At 46.7% G+C, this 21102-nt stretch overlaps 1 protein-coding gene across 2 annotated transcripts in view; it reads left to right on the plus strand.

Annotated features, from left to right (window-relative positions):
• TBC1D2 (TBC1 domain family member 2) overlaps positions 1 to 21102 on the plus strand; it is a 194165-nt gene that overhangs the window by 65768 nt on the left and 107295 nt on the right. For both annotated transcript variants that reach the window (XM_088448387.1, XM_088448386.1), the window contains exons 3-4: positions 2951 to 3095; positions 20501 to 20636. In XM_088448387.1, the coding sequence (XP_088304513.1) occupies positions 2951 to 3095; positions 20501 to 20636 (281 nt within the window). The remainder of the gene's footprint in view (positions 1 to 2950; positions 3096 to 20500; positions 20637 to 21102) is intronic.

Raw genomic sequence — 21102 nt, forward strand, 5'->3', positions numbered from 1 at the left:
GTGTGTGTGTGTATATATATATATAATACATATAATATATATATATATATATATATATGTGTGTATATATATATATATACAGTATATATATGTGTGTATGTATATTTTATGTGATATATATATATATACTGTGCAGTATGTGTAGTGTATATATAAATATATATATATACAGTGTGTATGTATGTATATATATATATATAATGGATAATTGCGCAATGAGGGTCTGATTCAGACCCGGTTGCAAGCACTGAGCGCTCGCAACCGGGTCCGTCCGCATGCGCGAGACCCTGGATAGCGACAGGCAAGCCGTCGCTTCGGGTCTCGCACCAAAGGGGGCGTGCTGTCGATGTTGAGTGACAGCACGCCCCCTTTGGTAGGCGGGCCGGGGGGGTGGCTGCCCAGACGGAGGCGTTCCCATGAGAATGCCTACTGTCTGGGGTTGGCCCCACTGACATTACAAGTGACTGTTTGAGCCGAAAGCTCTCTGGGGCTTGCGGCAACGAGACCCTACCACAAGGGTCTCGTCGCAAGCGCGATGGTCTTGACCATCGCGACCATCTTCCTGGCCGCTCGCTATAGCTGTGGGAGGCCGTTCTGAAAAGAAAAAGACCGGCCCTGATTCAGAGTGAGCACTCTGTCAGAGCGACCGCCTCTAAATCAGGGCCAGAGTCCACTTGTGCTTAGTCTATGACTTCCACTCTTTAAAAGGGCCGCTTCTCTTAATAGCTTCACCCAGCCCGGTATTGTGTATTCTAGAAACAGAAAAGCAGAGCACAAAAAAGTGTATATAACACTTTATAGTATAAAAGCAATCAGTTACGCTTACGCTCTGTGTTCAGTTAATCGGCAGGGACTCCGGAACACAAAGCGTTACAGGAGAGCAGTCCTTACGGGGAACTGTGCTAACGGGTCCTTGGAGGTCAGCGACTGCACCAGGCTTGTCCCATGTTGCTTATTTTAACTTTGAATGTATGTAACTGATTGCTTTTAGATTATAAAGTTTTTATATTTATATATTAGCAATGGTACAAGCAACAGGAGGAAGAGGAAAGATATCTCAATCTGCTCACTTCTGCAGCAGCCGTCCCGTCCTGCTATGGGGATGCCCTGTTTAAGAGGGATCTTGCAACCCCTCTCTGGTGCAGGACGTCCCAAAACGCTTTGCAAATTTTGCCAAAAGAGGAAAGCAGGAGATATTGGAGAAGTCTCCTGTTTTCCATCCGCCTGCTTGCTCAGCATCCATAGATTTACATGGGGACGATATTTACCAAGATCAAGAAAGCTTTGTAGAGCTTGTCTGCATGGGCTAACACCATCTTCACCTGATCTAGGACTGTCCTGCCGAAATGGGACTTTGCAATCCCTCTCTGGTGAGCTACAGGATGTCCCAAAGTGCTTTGCATCCACAATCACATCACTTCTATCTACAGCACCTTTGCGACTGCTGCGAATGTGCAATCTTTCCAGTAGTCACAAGAGGATCCGTAGATAGAAGTAAAGTGATTGCGGATACGTTTTACTTTACTACTTTCTCATTGTCAGGACGGGTTCTTATCAGAGTCCTTGTCCTAGCGATTAAAATGGATACATCCGAGTGGAACAGTAATCTCTATTGCCACAATTTGATTCTTAATTTTCTGGGGTAGACCACATAATTGAATAGATATAGCCCTATAGCTATTAGTAAGGTAAGGTCTCTCTTTTTGCATATAGAGAGATTTCGCAATCATGACATCACTAATTGACCCACATAGTAGAGGGGTTTCATATTTACATCATCATTAAGTGCCATTTTTCTTTTTTGTCATATTACAGTCACATTAACACATTTATTTGTGAACTATCACATTAAGCGAAGAGGGGAGGGAGATTGAGGGTTTTTTAAGGTAGCATACTCTGTGTAGACCACACCCCCACATCATTAGTCACACTCCTGCAGCGTTAGTCACACCTCCCTGCGGCCACACACAGTAGGCCCTTCATACATTTCAGCTCCAGGCCCATGTGGACCTTAATCTGGCACTGCAAGGAGGTGTCTGACACCTCCTTCTGCATTTGCATAGGAGATGGACAGCTTTGCACAGCGGCTCTGCAAATCCGTCCATCTCTGAAGCAGGCCCTTAGAACAGATCATTGACGAACCGTAACAAATAAAGGAAGTGGAGGGTAGAATGTTAAAGCAGTAGAAACATTACTATTTTATATGTTATCATTATCTGCACTGAAGCTGAGGCCCAGGCTTGTTTAAGGGGCCTGGGTTAGCTGTGCAGGGGGGGGAGAATGTCCCCATCCACGACGCATGCATAGTAGATTTCATTCATTTTGTTTGGACAGGTGTGACCATGTCCCATAATTTGGCCAACCCTCCACCATCACCTTGACCCGTCAATGCTTTCTAAAGCTGGGTACAATAAATCGCTTGTTCTCTCGATGAGCGATATATAGCGAGTGCATCGGTGGATGTGTACACCAGATATGTCAATGAACGACGTTGTTCAGACATATCAAGTCGACGCTGCAGCACAGCCGATGCAGATATATCTGGCGTCTGCATTTGTGTACGGGCAACCCGCCGACCGCCCGTGCACATCTGCTGCAAAGACCACTGACACTGACATCACAACTGCCCGTATCAGTTGTGATGTCACCCCAGACATATCGAAAAGGCCAATTAGTAAATGTGTATAGCTTACCAATATTACTAAAAATATGTGAATTGAAGGGATTGGAGTAGTTTCTCAGGAAAAGTACTCCAATTGCCCTTTAATAAATTTATGTGATACTAAAATAATGTGAAAAGGTGGTGACCTCTGACATCTTCAGATAAATAAGTTCCTGAAGCATTAACATTTTTACTGATAGTACTACTGTTTAGTCTTCCTTTACCAGATCAGCAGATGCTTTTCAACTTGGGCTTTGAGTGCTGTTTAATTCTACTTATTTTTCTCAGGCAGTTAACAATCATACAAAGATGTACTGGTTACAGCAACTGCAGCTAAAAAGATGGGAGTTTTGTAAAAATGAACCAAAAATCGATACTGGGAATGTACTTACAGTAGAATTCCAAGACAACAAAAGTGACAATCACGATACAGGTATGTATGGGACAATTTGTCTATTTCTAATTTGAAACTCTTGTGAAACCCTTCTTATTTAATTGTTCTCCAACTGTATTTTAAATCTGCCCTATTGAAAGAACCAGCGCCGTATTAGGATGGCAGTGCGCCCTGTGCTGCACTGCCACCCCTCTCGCTCTCCCCCGCCTCCTCCTCCCTGTATGGGCATACCATTTCAGTCTGCGGCAGGGTGGAGGGCGGGGGTTTCTTCAGTGTTGCTCTGTGAGAGCCGCATAGCACTCCAGGAGGTCTCTACCTGCAAACCTCCAGAGCCGGGCAGGTTGCAGCCGGTGACCTTGGAGGATTCCACCCTGTGCCGAGACACCGGCCGCACCAGCCTCTCTATGGCTCTGGAAAGAACAGTATAATGAGTAATAATACTAATTACATATTGTGAGGACATTGTAAAGCACTATCTAAATTAGGGATGTGCAGGCTCGGATTAGTTCTAATTTTCCCACCAAATTCTAATTTTTGCCGCCAAAATCAGGTCTCAGAAAGAGGCAAAACGTCATCTTTCATGGACAAACATAATCTTTCAAGGACTTTTGTACAGGAATGATGATGTTTGTCCATGAAAGATGACGTTTTGCCTCTTTCTGAGACCCAATTTTTGGCAGAAAAAATCGGAATTTGGCAGGAAGATCAAACTAATCCGAGCCTGCACATCCTTAATTTAAATGCAAATACCAACAGACTTAAATTATTGTTGTTGTTATTATCATCATTTATTTCTAGGTAGCCACAAGGGGCCCGTTGCCCTGCACAAATTTCATACAAAAGTACAAAAAGGCATATCAGGTCATAAGTGCATACATGGTAGTTACAAATATAATGGTAGGTGGCGTCACCATTCTGTGACGTCTTGGAAATGTACAGATCTTCATCAGCTGAGTCCGATTGAACATCAGCTACGCTGCTCATGGCAAGGTGACATAAATTATCGTATTTCTAACGGGGCATGATAGTGTGTGCCCAATGGATGGGACATTCCATTTCTGAAGCTATTCGCACACTCACCATTCCTCGATCTATGGTGTCACGTGTGTACTGGGAATACCTCATGGAAGGCATTACCACTCACTGTGGACAGCGCAGTTGCCAATCACAGGGATTTAATGATCATGACCAGCGGTTTGGTAACAGACAAGCGACACTGGCTCAAATCACGTGCACATTCAATGTTGGAGGTACCAGACAAATATCCAACAGGTCAGTGAAGCGTTCTTAAACTTCCATGGGATATGGGAGCAGAAGACCCACGAAAGTGACCTTGTTAACAATACAACATTAAACACAGCGCCTCACCTGGGCTTGTGACGTCGCTAATTGGACACTGGAGGACTGGCAACATGTGACGAGGTCCAATGAGTCATGATTTCAGTTGTTTTGGGCTGATGGTAGGGTTTGGGTGTGAAGCAGACCCCATGAGGACATGGACCCCAGTTGCCAACAAGACACCGTGCAGGCTGGTATGTATACAAAACAGAAAAACTTTTGCTATCGGCGCTAACAATAATATACTGCAAATTTATGTGTGTGCAGCAAATAAAACAAGGGGATTTTGTCATGATTTGATCAAAGCACTTAAGCCTGCAGCCCAGCATCAAGGGACCCCATTTTTCTGCAGGTCCCTAACACTAGCATATATGCCTAGCACATCATTACATTGCAGTTAAATGTACTCACCTCCTAGATACAGAGGGACACATCTATACAGGGCTGGCTGTTAGCCACACCCAACTAGGCCTTTTATAGCCTTAATTGAAAGCTGCCATGATAGCACAAGGCAAAATTTTGAAACAAAACAGAAAAGAAATATGCCCGCGCTCGGTTTTACCCATATCATACATGGTACCAGCAGCATGGCTATATTAATGCCATATATGTATACAAAACAGAAAAACTTTTGCTATCGGCGCTAACAATAATATACTGCAAATTTATGTGTGTGCAGCAAATAAAACAAGGGGATTTTGTCATGATTTGATCAAAGCACTTACCGTGCAGGCTGGTGGTGGTTCCATAATGGTGTTCACGTGGCATGGGTTGGGTCTGCTGGTCCGTCTGAACACATCATTGACCAGTAACCGCTACGTTACATTGCCTTTAATGGACTATGTGTACCCCCACAATGTTTAAATACTCCAGCAGTATAATGCACCATGTCATCGGTCCCAAGTTGTCCAAAATTGGTTCGAATTGCATTCTGGAGCGTTCAGACGAATGATGTGACCACCACGTTCACCCGACATGAACCAAATCTAGCATTTATGAGACGTGGTGGAGAGGTTCGTTCGCACCCAAGATCCTGCACCTACAAATATCAGGGAGCTGTAGGAGGCTATCCAGACGGCATGGGTCAGAGGACTTCCGTCCACTTGTGGAATCAATGCCACGTTGAATTGCTGCACATTGCTGGGCTAGATACTAGGAAACTATCCCATGTCTTTTGGCACTTAAGTGTACATGGTAGTTGCTTGAACACCAGGGGAGCTGATTCAGAGGTGGACGCAGTGTAGATTAATTCGCAAATTACCAATGTTTAATTGACTGTGCATGCACTGGAAACGCAGTACGCATGTACCACAATACTGCTGCAGTCGTTTGGCGAGGAGCGTTGTTGAAAGCAGAGGAGCGTCTCCACCGTTTTGGGGGAGTGCCGAAGCCAGCCTGTCACAGACGTGGGATTTAGAGGCTGTGTTCCCGGACTGGGCCTAGGACCTGTACTAGTTGGCGCAGATGCTCGCTGGAGGAGACTTGGCTTAATAAAGTTCCTCCGCATGAGAGGGAGCAGTGAACTGATGGGGCGTTTGAGTAGTGTAGAAGTGGCGTGGTAGCTTGGAAGCCACTTGGAAAGACTGGATAGCCTTGAGTGGACGTTAGGAGCTGGGAAGCTATGTGGAGCGGCTGGATAGCCGTGGGTAGACGTTGGTAGCTGAGTGGCTACGTGGAGCGGCTGGGTAGACGTTGGTAGCTGGGTGGCTACGTGGAGCGGCTGGATAGCCGTGGGTAGACATTGGTAGCTGGGTGGCTATGTGGAGCGGCTGGATAGCCATGGGTAGACGTTGGTAGCTGGGTGGCTACGTGGAACGGCTGGATAGCCGTGGGTAGACGTTGGTAGCTGGGTGGCTACGTGGAGCGGCTGGGTAGCCGAGTGGAGACGTTGGTAGCTGGGACGCTACGTGGAGCGGCTGGGTAGCCGAGTGGAGATGTTGGTAGCTGGGATGCTACGTGGAGCGGCTGGGTAGCCGAGTGGAGACGTTGGTAGCTGGGACGCTACGTGGAGCGGCAGGGTAGCCGAATGGAGATGTTGGTAGCTGGGACGCTACGTGGGGCGGTTGGGTAGCCGAGTGGAGACGTTGGTAGCTGGGACGCTACGTGGAGCGGCTGGGTAGCCGAGTGGAGACGGTTGCTGGGACGCTACGTGGAGCGGCTGGGTAGCCGAAACACCTTTGGAGCACAGTGAGAAGGCTCACTTAGTAAAACTAAGAGACTAGTTGCACTGGCAACTTGTGTCAGCATTGGGGATCCTTTTATAGTAGACGCTGAGAGCTGACAGGCTGAGAAAGAAGGTGAAGATTCCCCATTGGTGGAATGGAGTCACATGGGCAATCCAAGATGGCCGCGCCCATGGACCGGAGGACAGTGCTTCTTGGATGTAACCAGCGGAGACCAGCGATCAGCAGGAGCCGACGTGGAAGCAGCACAGCAGCGGGACCCTCCAGAGGACAACAGAGGAGACCGCCCTGAGAGAGGAGTACGGCGCGGGAGCCGGAAGACAGCGTGGATCAGCACCCGCAAAGGTAAGCGGCGGGATCTGATTCTGGGGTCTCCAGGGCAGCGTGTGACAGTACCCCTTCTTCAAGAGTGGCCACCGGACACTTCCTTGGTTTATGAGGAAATTTCATATGGAACGCTTTGACCAGACAGTGCGCATGGACATCGGAGGCATTTATCCAGATTCGTTCTTCCGGACCATAATTTTTCCAGTCGATGAGGTATTGAAGACGATTGTATCGACAACGGGAATCTAAGATACTGTAAACTTCGAACTCCTCTCCTTGCTGTGTTTGAACACTAGAAGCTTTGGGAAGGACCTTCTGAAATCGGTTTAAGACCAGTGGTTTTAGAAGAGAAATATGGAAAGAGCTTGGAATGCGAAGGAATGGAGGAAGTTTTAGCTTGTAGGCCACAGGATTCAAGACTTTGACGATTGGGAATGGACCAATGTACCGCGGGGCAAATTTCATTGAGGGTACTCGGAGTCTTAGGTTTCGAGTTGAGAGCCAGACCATATCCCCAGGTTGGAACTTGGGAACCGCTCGTCTATGGCGGTCAGCAAATCTCTTGTACCGAGCTGAGGTTTTAGTCAGAGAGGAACGAACCTTTTCCCAGATGTTGGAGAACCGTCGAAGAGACATCTTGGCCGCAGGCACATCTAATGTTGGAAGAAGAGGGAAATCTGGCACTCGAGGATGATGACCAAAAACTGTAAAAAAAGGAGTTGAGTTGGTGGATGTGTGATAATGATTATTGTGAGCAAATTCGGGCCAAGGAAGAAGTTCAATCCAGTCATCTTGGGAGGAGGAGACAAAAGTGCGCAGGAACTGTTTCAGGTCTTGATTGACCCTTTCGGTCTGACCATTGGTCTGGGGGTGATAAGCGGTAGAAAATTTGAGTTTTATTTGAAGGGCTGAGCAGAGCGACCTCCAAAACTTCGCTACGAACTGTACTCCCCTGTCGGAGATGATCTCTTGAGGAAGGCCGTGGAGCTTGAAGATCTCTTTTATAAAACTCTGGGCGAGTAGAGGTGCAGACGGAAGCCCAGTAAGAGGTACAAAATGAGCCATTTTAGAAAAGCGATCCACGATAACCCGAATGGTGTTGTGGCCCCGAGATGGAGGAAGATCAGAGATGAAATCCATAGAGAGATGAGTCCATGGCTTAAATGGCATTGCAAGAGGCTGGAGTTGACCGTGTGGAACCCGCCGAGGTATTTTGTGTTGGGCACATTTGAAGCATGACGATACGTAAGACCTGACGTCCTTTTTCAGCGAAGGCCACCAATAGGACCGCTGGATGAATTCAAGGGTTTTATCCATACCCAAGTGTCCAGAGAACCGGGAAGCATGGGCCCAATGCAGCAACCTCTTGCGGAGTTCTGGAGCAACAAAAGTCTTCCCAACCGGGGGTATAGAAGATAATTTGGTAGAGGCGAAGAAAGCGGGATTTAGGATTGGTTGGGGCTGTTCCATGGGTAGATCAGGGTTGCTTGTCATGGAACGGGAGAGTGCGTCGGCTTTGACATTTTGTGAGTCGGGGGGATAGGAGAGTTTGAAGTTAAATCTGGAGAAAAACATTGCCCACCGGGCTTGACGAGGGTTCAAGAAATTTGCAGATTTAAGATAAAGCAGGTTCTTGTGATCTGTAAAAATGGTAATGGGGTAGTGAGCTCATCCTAGAAGATATCGCCATTCTTTGAGGGCTAGTTTCATGGCGAGTAGCTCTTGATCTCCGATGGTGTAGTTCTTTTCTGCAGGCAAAAACTTCCGGTAAAAGAAACCACAAGGATGAAGTTTTTCATCTTCAAACCGCTGGGAGAGCACAGCACCGACACCTTCAGAGGATGCGTCCACCTCCAGGATAAATGGCCGGGTGGAATCCGGTTGCTTTAAGATGGGAGCGGAGATGAAGGCTTGCTTAAGGAACTGAAATGCCGAGGTAGCTTCGACGGGCCACTTAGTCGGATCTGCTCCCTTACGGGTGAGGGCGGTAATAGGAGCTACCAGTGTAGAAAAACCTTTCACAAACTTGCGATAATAGTTGGCAAATCCTAGGAACCTTTCTATGGCTTTTAAGGAAGAAGGAAGAGACCAATCAAGAATGGCTTGTAGCTTTGAAGAATCCATTTGAAGGCCTGTTCCGGAGATGATGTACCCCAGGAATGGTACAGTTGAGACTTCAAAGAGACACTTCTCTAATTTGCAAAAAAGTTGATTGGACCGCAACCTCAGAAGGACTTCTTTCACCTGGTCTCGATGAGTTTTGGAGGTCTTGAGAAAAAATCAAAATGTCGTCCAAGTAAACGACCACACACTTGTACAAAAGATCCCGGAAGATTTCGTTGACGAAAAACTGGAAGACGGCTGGAGCATTACAGAGGCCGAAGGGCATAACAAGGTATTCGTAGTGCCCATCCCTGGTGTTGAAGGCCGTTTTCCATTCATCGCCTGGACGGATACGAATTAAATTATAGGCCCCTCTTAGGTCGAGTTTGGTAAAAACTGTGGATCCCTTGACTCTATCGAATAACTCCGTTATGAGAGGAAGAGGGTAGCGATTCTTAATAGTTATTTCATTAAGACCCCGGTAGTCAATGCACGGGCGCAGCCCGCCGTCTTTCTTTTTTACGAAGAAGAATCCAGCCCCGGCTGGAGACGTGGAAGGTCGAATGAAGCCTTTACTTAAGTTTTCCTTGATGTACTCTGACATGGCTTGAGTCTCAGGGAGAGATAGAGGGTAGGTACGGCCTCTAGGAGGATTCTTTCCGGGAATCAGATCTATGGGACAGGGCATAACAAGGTATTCGTAGTGCCCATCCCTGGTGTTGAAGGCCGTTTTCCATTCATCGCCTGGACGGATACGAATTAAATTATAGGCCCCTCTTAGGTCGAGTTTGGTAAAAACTGTGGATCCCTTGACTCTATCGAATAACTCCGTTATGAGAGGAAGAGGGTAGCGATTCTTAATAGTTATTTCATTAAGACCCCGGTAGTCAATGCACGGGCGCAGCCCGCCGTCTTTCTTTTTTACGAAGAAGAATCCAGCCCCGGCTGGAGACGTGGAAGGTCGAATGAAGCCTTTACTTAAGTTTTCCTTGATGTACTCTGACATGGCTTGAGTCTCAGGGAGAGATAGAGGGTAGGTACGGCCTCTAGGAGGATTCTTTCCGGGAATCAGATCTATGGGACAGTCCCAATCACGATGGGGAGGTAATAGATCCGCGCTCTGTTTGCTGAAGACGTCAAAAAACCTACCATAAGCTTTGGGCAGGTTATTAGAGTCCTGTAAGATGGAAGATCGGACAGGTACTACCCGCTGAAGGCAGCCTTTGAAACAATTGGAACCCCAAGAGGTTATTTGCATGGTGGTCCAATCGATTTGTGGTGAATGTCTCTGTAGCCAGGGTAGTCCGAGGACTAAAGAATGAGAGGCTTTGGGAATCACTAGCAAGGACAGTTGTTCGGTATGCAGCACTCCAATGGTAAGTCTAAGTGGTGCTGTACGATGGGTGATGGTTCCACTAGTAATGCGACTACCATCGATGGCGGTTAAAGTGATGACTCGAGGCAACGCTTCTATGGGGATTTGATGTTTCTGGGCAAAGTCCATAGTGACAAAGTTCTCTGCTGCTCCAGAATCTAGAAGAGCTAATACAGCTTTGGAACCTCGAGGAAGCTTTAAATGAGCCTGGATGGTGGAATCAGACTTCCTATGTGATTCAATGGCAACTCCTAACTTAACCTCTCTGTCATAAGTTAGGAGGAGGCGTTTCCCGGACGAATAGGACGGATGGGACATGATCTAACTAAATGTTGAGGAGATCCGCAGTACATACAGCGGATCTGCCTCTGCCTTTTCTGTCGTTCCACAGCCGATAGACGAGAGCGGTTGACCTGCATGGGTTCTTCACCCACAGGAGGAGATGGTAAATGGGAAGCTGGACGTGGCCTTCCGCGATCAAGTCTGCCTCTTTCCAAGGCACGCTCCCTGTGATGAAGATCCACCTTGTTGCAAAGGGAAATTAGATCATCCAAATTGGTTGGAAGGTCACGGGAAGCTAGGTCGTCTTTGAGCCTTTCTGAAAGGCCACTCCAGAAGGCAGCGATGAGAGCATCTTCGTTCCAATTGAGTTCTGAAGCCAGAGTTTGGAACTGGACTACATATTGACCGATGGTCCTGCTACCCTGACGGAGGCGTAGAATATCAGCTGATGCGGAAGTGGTTCTTCCGGGTTCGTCAAAGATCTTGCGAAATGTGGAAATAAATTCAGGGTAGTTGGAGAGCAAAGGATCCGACTTCTCCCAAAGGGGCGAGACCCAGTCGAGTGCTTGGACAGAGAGCAGAGAGATGATATATGCCACCCTTGTTCTGGCTGTCGGAAAATTGGCGGATTGTAGTTTGAACTGGATTTCGCATTGGTTTAAAAAAAACCTGCACAATTTGGGGTTGCCATCGAACTTGCTCGGAGGGGAAAGCTGAAGACGAGCAGGAGGTAGAAGCAGAGGAGCAGGTGGCACCACAGGAGGAGAGGCGACTTGGGAGCCAGCGGGAGCGGGATGAGCCAATAAGGACTGAATGTTGTCCAAGCGTGACGACATATCTTGGATGAACTGGATCAACTGGGCCTGAGAGGTCTCCTGTCTTTCCAGACGAGATAGTACATCCTGCAAGGGATCTACCCCAGATCCTTGACCACTTGCCGAGTCCATTGGGCCAGTGCAAACTGTCACAGACGTGGGATTTAGAGGCTGTATTCCCGGACTGGGCCTAGGACCTGTACTAGTTGACGCAGACGCTCGCTGGAGGAGACTTGGCTTAATAAAGTTCCTCCGCATGAGAGGGAGCAGTGAACTGATGGGGAGTTTGAGTAGTGTAGAAGTGGTGTGGTAGCTTGGAAGCCACTTGGAAAGACTGGATAGCCTTGAGTGGACGTTAGGAGCTGGGAAGCTATGTGGAGCGGCTGGATAGCTGTGGGTAGACGTTGGTAGCTGAGTGGCTACGTGGAGCGGCTGGATAGCCGTGGGTAGACGTTGGTAGCTGGGTGGCTATGTGGAGCGGCTGGATAGCCGTGGGTAGACGTTGGTAGCTGAGCGGCTACGTGGAGCGGCTGGAGAGCCGTGGGTAGACGTTGGTAGCTGGGTGGCTACGTGGAGCGGCTGGATAGCCGTGGGTAGACGTTGGTAGCTGGGTGGCTACGTGGAACGGCTGGATAGCCGTGGGTAGACTTTGGTAGCTGGGTGGCTATGTGGAGCGGCTGGATAGCCGCGGAGACGTTGGTAGCTAGGGCGTTACGTGGAGCGGCTGGGTAGCCGAGTGGAGACATTGGTAGCTGGGACGCTACGTGGAGCGGCTGGGTAGCCGAGGGGAGACGTTGGTAGCTGGGACGCTACGTGGAGCGGCTGGGTAGCCGAGTGGAGACGTTGGTAGCTTGGACGCTACGTGGAGTGGCTGGGTAGCCGAAACACCTTTGGAGCACAGTGAGAAGGCTCACTTAGTAAAACTAAGCGACTAGTTGCACTGGCAACTTGTGTCAGCATTGGGGATCCTTTTATAGTAGACGCTGAGAGCTGACAGGCTGAGAAAGAAGGAGAAGATTCCCCATTGGTGGAATGGAGTCACATGGGCAATCCAAGATGGCCGCGCCCATGGACCGGAGGACAGCGCTTCTTGGATGTAACCAGCGGAGACCAGAGATCAGCAGGAGCCGGCGTGGAAGCAGCACAGCTCTGTTCCAGAGGACAACAGAGGAGACCGCCCTGAGAGAGGAGTACGGTGCGGGAGCCGGAAGACAGCGCGGGTCAGCACCCGCAAAGGTAAGCGGCGGGGTCTGATTCTGGGGTCTCCAGGGCAGCGTGTGACACAGCCACTGCATCTTCAGGGTTGCTCAGATGTCCAGTGCTCGGCGTGATGGGCACAATGTTTCTCTGATACTGCCTCTTTTGGACGCATGAACCAGGTCTGAGAAGCCGGAGGTGGGTGTCTCTTACTCAAGACGCCATCTGCAGTATTTGCATAAATTCTCAGCTCCACTGTGGCCGAAGACACAGCACCAACCCTTGTTGCGTCCACCTATGAATCAGTCCCCAGGGCTCCTGTATCCATGTTAATGGGTGCAGCAGATAGGTTCAGGGCCACTGATTGCAAAAAGAGTACCAAGTGGAAGGAAATTATGTAGTAGGTTAGAAAAGGAAGAGTACACACGGAACTAGGGCCTTGCTTGTGAGGTTTTACAATCTGTTCTAAATAACTTTTTTCTGTTTTAATATTGTATATATTAAAGCTTGATTACTAAAAGAAAATCACTATTTGCAACCTTTTTAGTTGACATTTTTAAAATAAGATATTTTGTTACATTTTTCACATGGATTCCATTTTTGTTTTAAGTAATGACTTTAAAGTTGACTTAAATAATAGTAACTTACATTCAAGTAGAGAGACAATAATATATAATACTGCCCTCTCTGCCCCGATCGAACTACTGTTGGGTCCTACAATGCCTGCAAAGGTCCAAGAAGGAGGATACAGGTTGTTTTCTCAAACTGCTGCTGCATTGTCACTGTGCTGTTGCCTGGGTGCACTTGAACTTCAGTTGCGAATCAATTGTCTCATTGTACTTTAATTCCCGTCCGTATGTGTATGTAATATTTTTTTTAGATAATTTACTTTTCTCCTTCATGCAATGGGGGACACTGGAACACTGGTGCTATTGCTAGTGGTGTGAGGAGCCTGGCAGTTTAAAAACTGTTTGAATTTGGCTCCTCCCCCTCTATAGCACAGCTGCCTGGAAGGTACGGGTGTGGTCTGTCAGGATGCTCTGAACCTGATGGTTTTATTTTTATGGATATTTTACATTTTATTATAACTTTGGGGCAGACTAGTGAATTGACACTGTTTTTTACAGCCTTGCGGTTTGCTACCAGCAGAGCCGGCCCTACCATTACGCCGGGTACGCGGCTGAGTAGGGCGCCACACTCTAGAGGGTGCCAACATGCCGCTGCCTGGCGATTCAGACAGTGATAGTGTGAGTCACTCACTTGGCCCCCTGGTTGTCCTGGACATTGACTCCTCTACTCAGAGGAGGTTTGGCACTGCTCGGACCCCGGAGGCATGTACTGGGAGGCGGAGCCACCTGGAGGACGCCACAGCCCGGCGCAGCACAAGCAGAACAGGCCGGAGGGTGCTTACTCAGGGACATCTATTAGGCAGACAATGCTGCCGCTGGCCCTGACACGCTGCTGTCCGCCAGTTGCCGTGCTGTGTCAGTCCCTTTAAGCCAAGGGGCTGGTACTAAGGAAGTTACGGCCGCGCCTGGGGGAGAACATCCAGGATCACTGGCCGGGGCAGGAACAGCACATGCAGGGTCACAGTACCACACCACTGGGCCCAGCAACTGTCACCCAGAACGTGCAGAGCAGCGGTGCCCGGGAGGAGCCAGCCTGGCTGCCAGCATCTCTGCCTGCGTGACTACTGCACTGCCCACACGCACCTCTGTCCCTGCACCCGGCATTGCTCTGCTGCCCTCCCATCCTGTTCACTTCTTACCCTGCCACTAGCTGTTTACTAGTCAGTATTCTTATCCTCTCTCCTCTCTCATCCACCCTGCATTAATACCCTCCCTCCTCTCACCTACCCTGCATTAATACCCTCCATCCTCTCACCTACCCTGCATTAATACCCTCCCTCCTCTCACCTACCCTGCATTAATATCCTCCATCCTTATATATATATATATATATATATATATATATATATATATAATGACTCACTACTGTATGTCTATGATTTTATAATATGATACCTATAGTGCCTTGCAAAAGTGTTCACCCCCTTTGTATTTTTCATGTTTTGTGTTGCCTCACAACCTGGAATTAAAATGGATTGTTTGAAGATGTGCATCATTTCATTCACAGAACATGCCTACAACTGTGAAGTTGTGTTTTTTTTTATATTGTGACTCAAACAACATTTAGGACAACAAAACAGAAAACTTTAACGTGCATAACTATTCACCCCCCTAAAGTCAGTGCTTTGTCAAGCCACCTTTTGTGGCAATTACAGCTGCAAGTCGCTTTGGATAAGTCTCTATGAGCTTGCCACATCTTGCCCCTGGGATTTTTGCCCATTCCTCAAGGCAAAACTGCTCCAGCTCCTTCATGCTGGATGGTTTCCGCTTTTTTTATAACCCAACCCAGAATTGTACTTCTCAACAACTTTGTCCCTGACTTGTTTGGAGAGCTCCTTGGTCTTCATGGTGTGATGCCTCTTGCTTAGTGGTGTTGCAGCCTCTGGGGCCTTTCAGAAAAAGTGTGTTTATTCTGAAAGATCATGTGACACTTAGATTTCACACAGGTGGACTTCATTTCACTAATTATGTGACTTCTGAAGGTAATTGGTTGCACCAGAACTCTTGAGGGGCTTCATAGCAAAGGGGGTGATTACATATGCATATGCCAAATTTCAGAATTGAATTTATAAAGATTCTTTTTTATATATTTTTTTTTAATTTCACTTCACCAAATTAGACTATTTTGCGCAGATCCATCAGATAAAATTCAGATTAAAAATATGCACACATATATACAGTATATTATGTGGTTGTGGTCCACCAAGGGGCGCCAAAATATATATTTACTTACTAAATAAAATAGTCTCGGCCGGCCCTGGCTACCAGCCATGGTAATCATCAGCCACAACTGCCACAGGTTTGCGTTCGACATCCCCAAGCTCCATTCGACCTTCAGGCCTGGAGCTAAGACCGTGCAAGACATCATGATGTTGCGCCAATGTGGCGGGGCCAACAGCATTGGGTGTAGCGATACTGGCTACAGGGGCCATGGAGCAGTGACGATGCCGCCGCGTTGCTTGTACACCCCTATTGTCAACCCCACGGGTAAGCTTTACAGTCGCGGTTGCCCTCCTCTATTCCCAAGGAGGAGAGCTATGTGAAAGGCAACTACTGCAATTGTAGTCCCCGTAATGGTATCTGGCGACTGCAGGGAGCTGTCTTGGCCCTATATTGTGGGCCCAGGGAGGAGGGACTTTCCCTGCCACAGTGCATCGTCTGGTGCATGTGCTTCTCCCTGAGGGAAAGCCCCCCAGGATTACCTCAGAGAAAGAGCTGGGGGATCGATTCTTCAGTTGCTGGGGGATCAGTTCAAAACGATGGCACAGACTTTCCCACTCTCATTTTAACCCTAACGCATTATTATCAGAGGGGGAGAACAATAATAGGTCTGTGGTTATTCTCTGTGGGGTTGAGATGCAGTTCAGTACACCTTGTTGGAGATTTTTTTTTATCTCTGTATAAATTACAAGCTGGTGTCAGGAGGAGACAAAAGTCCTGATTCAGAAATGGACGCTGCTGCATCTGCTCTAGTGCCTATTGCTGGAGTTGCTGCAGTGATAATATGCAAATGCTAGTTTCAATCTTCCCATTGTACATTAGCGTGCACCGGAATATGCAAGCCCTGAGATACCCATTTTCTGCGCCCTTGTACGCAGTAACACCGCCAAACGTTCTAGAAAGTCCACTATCGGTGCACCATCGCATCCAGAATCGACACTTGCACCTGCCTGCAGTGTCTACTTCTGAACTTGGCTTCTGTGGATGCGGCTGAGAATGCAACCCACTTGCAGTGACATACTCGCACCCTTCAGGCCACCTCCCAAGCACCGCTTAGGAACAACCATTGCTTTACCCTACTGTATCTTATACCAGCGAGTCAATACAAAACAGACCAATTTTGCATACAGACAGGGTAACACATGTGCCATTTGGGTTTTCAGGAAATTTGCTCATGCGCAGTAGCAAATAATCTCTCATCCACACCAACACGATATTGCATTCGGTTAGCCTTCACATCTAAATCATGCCCTAAGTATCCCTACAGGCCACCTCCTCCTCAGCCCGCTCTCTCTAAAAAATGCCCACTAAAATTCTTCCTCCAGAGACACTGACTGCCATTTTCTGCGGCTGCAGTGGAACAGAACCTGAGTATGTTACATCTGTAATATCCTCATCCACATACATGTAATTCTAGGGCAGGAGTTTTTATATTATGATTCCTATATATTTTCTGTAACTCTACTGAAAGAGGTGTCTGAGTAGAAATGTCACAGCCATCCTATCACATTATAGGGTGAACTGTTGTGTTACACAGCAGAGCTTGAAGAAATACTGTGGGCTTGATCCAATTAGGTGCGAGTTCTTCGTACCCAAGAGTAAGTGCGGCTGTATGCTGCACTTCTGGTACCTCCAGACTTGTACATTTCTGTTCGCAACCTGAAATATGTGCGAGTCTGTGGTGAGATCAGGCAGCAAGGGGGCAAATTGCCTTTGGAACGGCATTGGATTGACCCTCTTGTGCTTATTCTTTGCTGAACAACGATTGAAACAACAACAGCTCTAATAAAACTGACAAGTAACTTCTGTAGGACAATCTAAAACAAATCGTGCTTTAAACACTACATTACTGATTTCTAAAGGTGGGTACACACTGCAAAGATATATCTGCAGATCGAGTGATCTGCAGATATATCTGTAGAATAGATAATAGTCGTTCATATACACTGAACGATCATCATGTTCCAGGCAACCGCGGGTCCCGCCACGACCCCCTCCCCTCGGCTGCCGCTGCATGTGTACGGGCTATCGGCTGATCGCCCGTACACACTTGCCGATGGACAGATATATCTGCCATCAGCTGTGCAGCACAGCCGACGCATTATGTTTGTGAATGACATCTTTCACAGACATATCGCTGGTACACACTGGCCGACGGGCACCAGATATATTGGCCGATCAATTGATCGGCCAATATATCTGTCAGTGTGTACCCCGCTTAAGTTTCATTCTGGGATTGGAGCACTCCTTTCTGTAGCCTATACCTCATTCCTTAATATCTGGGAAGGGAATGTCATCTAGGGGTTGCTCTGAAAATGGTTTGACTACTTCAAATGTCTTAATGCATTTAACTAGGTGTTAACTAGACTAGAACACTGTCTGTACAGCCTGTGAAGCATAGTGCCAGTTTTACACTGACTTACAGCAAGGAGGCTTCAATTAGTACGGTAGCTGCAGCTATAGTGTAGCTATAGTTAGTTTTATTAGAAAGCATGAGATGATTCTTCTCCTTTCCACTAAACTGGTAGGTCCTTCAGTGATACCATATCCAAATCATTTGGTAGGGATCTAGCCTTCTCCAGTCCGTTTTGCCCTCAGTCCACAGAGCCAACCAGCAGTGCATCCAGATGTATTAACAGTGCTTCACTTTTTCCACATTTTGTAATGTTACAGCCTTATTTCAAACTGGAATAAATTCATTTTTGTCCTCAAAATTATACACACAATACACCATAATGACAACATGTAAAAAGTTTTTTGAGATTTTTGCAAATGTAATAATAATAAAAAAAAAACGAAGAAATCACATGTATTCACAGCCTTTGCTCAATAATTTGTTGATGCACCTTTGGCAGCAATTACAGTCTCAAATATTTTTAAATATGATGCCATGAGCTTGGCACACCTATCTTTGGGCAGTTTCGCCCATTCCTCTTTGCAGCACCTTTCAAGCTCCATCAAGTTGGATGGAAAGCGTCAGTGCACAGCCATTTTCAGATCTCTCCAGAGATGTTCAATTGGATTCAAGTCTGGGCTCTGGCTGGGCCACTCAAGGACATTCACAGAGTTGTCCTGAAGCCACTCCTTTGATATCTTGGCTGTGTGCTTAGGGTCGTTGTCCTGCTGAAAGATAAACCGTCGCCCCAGTCTGAGGTCAAGAGTGCTCTGGAGCAGGTTTTCATCCAGGATGTGTCTGTACATTGCTGAGGTCATCTTTCCCTCTATCCTGACTAGTCTACCAGTTCCTGCCGCTGAAAAACATCCCCACAGCATGATGCTGCCACCACCATGCTTCACTGTAGGGATGGTATTGGCCTGGTGATGAGCCGTACCTGGTTTCCTCCAAACATAACGCCTGCCATTTGCGCCAAATAGTTAAATCTTTGTCTCATCAGACCACAGAATTTTGTTTTCTCATGGTCTGAGAGTCCTTCAGGTGCATTTTGGCTGCCATGTGCTTTTTACTAAGAAGTGGCTTCCATCTGGCCACTCTACCATACAGGCCTGATTGGTGGATTGCTGCAGAGATGGTTGTCCTTCTGTAAGGTTCTCCTCTCTCCACAGAGGAATGCTATAGCTCTGACAGAGTGACCATCGGGTTTCTGGTCACCTCCCTGACTAGGGCCCTTCTCCCCCGATCGCTCAGTTTAGACGGCCGGCCAACTGTAGGAAGAGTCCTGGTGGTTCCGAACTTCTTCCATTTACGGATGATTGAGGCCACTGTGCTCATTGGGACCTTCAAAGCAGCATATATGTTTATGTACCCTTCCCCAGATTTGTGCCTCGAGACAATTCTGTCTCAGATGTCTACAGACAATTCCTTGGACTTCATGCTTGGTTTGTGCTCTGACATACACTGTCAAGTGTGGGACCTTATATAGACAGGTGTATGCCTTTCAAAATCATGTCTAATCAACTGAATTTACCACAGGTGGACTCCAATTAAGCTGTAGGAATATCTCAAGGATGATCAGTGGAAACGGGATGCACCTGAGCTCAATTTTGAGCTTCATGGCAAAGGCTGGGAATACTTATGTACATGTGATTTCTTTTTTTTTTTATTAAATTAGCAAAAATCGCAAAAAAACTTTTTACACGTTGTCATTATAGGGTATTGTGTGTAGAATTTTGAGGACAAATATGGATTTACTCCATTTTGGAATAAGGATGTAACATAACAAAATGTGGAAAAAGTGAAATGCTGTGAATACTTTCCGGATGCACTGTAAGTCCATGGATGTAGTAAACACCCTGGTTCCTATTCAGATCAAATAAATATTTAGCTTTTTACTCGTGGAGAGAAACAACAAAGTTTCATGTAATTTGATGCCCGGGTATTGCTGGGCTTAAACATTATATGGTATACAATATATGTAATGTTTATTTAATAAATGTAATAAGTGTATAGACCTTATCAGGCTTACACATATGGGTCATGTAGGTCTTCCTAATGCTGAGGATGTACATCAGGTGTGGTCAGACTTTTGGACTCGGTAATCTACTTCTAAAACTAAAAACCCTTTGTGATCTACTGAGCCTGAAAAAGGGGATGTGGTATGCAAAAAGGGGGGCGTGGCCACACAGCAAGGGTCATGGGGTCTGTCCTGCCGAAATCACACATAGTATCATAGCAGTACAACCTTATTCACATTACACCACATAGTAGTGTCCCTTATTCACATAATGACACACAGTAGTGCCCCTTATACACAATGCCCACAGTAGTGCCCCTTAGACAATGACAACTGTAGTAGGGCCTCTTATGCAATGCCCCCAGTAGTAGTGCCCCTTATGCAATGCCCCCTGTAATTGTGCCCATTATGCAATGCCTCCCAGTAGGGTGCCCAAATGGAGGCAGAACACGGGCCCCTTCCACTCTTAAAATGCCCCTGTTCACATGTCTGTAAGCTCGATTACTGTTTACTGTCATTGTATATAAGTGTGCTCCAATAATAGTAATGTTATCATATTTCAGCAGGAGATGGTAACTTTTTGCCTGCAGTGAAAACACCAACAGAAGTGGTGGGTTTATCAGTTGCCTCAATGCCAGCTCCTCAGGAATCAACATTCCTTCAAAATTTCTCCCTTAAACATCCATGGAAAGAAATACAGTAAGTGACATCATTTTGTGTTTTTTTTATTCCTGAAAGAGGTTTTAATATGAAAAAAAAAAAGTCAGAGAACATATTACTATGGGGAGAATTAACTCAGTTGCGTTAATTTACCGCTGACTAATTGACTCCCGGGGCTATACAATTAGCCTCGAAGCGCGGCTACTTGCAACACTTTTTAGAGCTCTGAAAAAAAGTCCCTGATAATTATCCCATCGGGCTGTGAAAACACATAGGTCCGCAAACTTATCATGAATTCTATGTGTTTTCGCCTGAAAACTGAATTTTTGTTTTTGCGCTGCAAAAACGGGCTCTAATTTAATTGCCTGAAGGTAAAAAAATGAAAAAAAGACAATTTTTTTGCACCCGAAAAATTATCGGGGGTAATTGAATTCCCCCCTCCCCCTATGTTTCATATATTAATGTACTCAACAAATACACAATTTCTAAGTTCTAGTAGTAGATA

The sequence above is a fragment of the Taudactylus pleione genome, unplaced genomic scaffold (genome assembly GCF_031769625.1).
Source record: "Taudactylus pleione unplaced genomic scaffold, aTauple2 ptg000454l, whole genome shotgun sequence".
Lineage (NCBI taxonomy): Eukaryota > Metazoa > Chordata > Amphibia > Anura > Myobatrachidae > Taudactylus > Taudactylus pleione.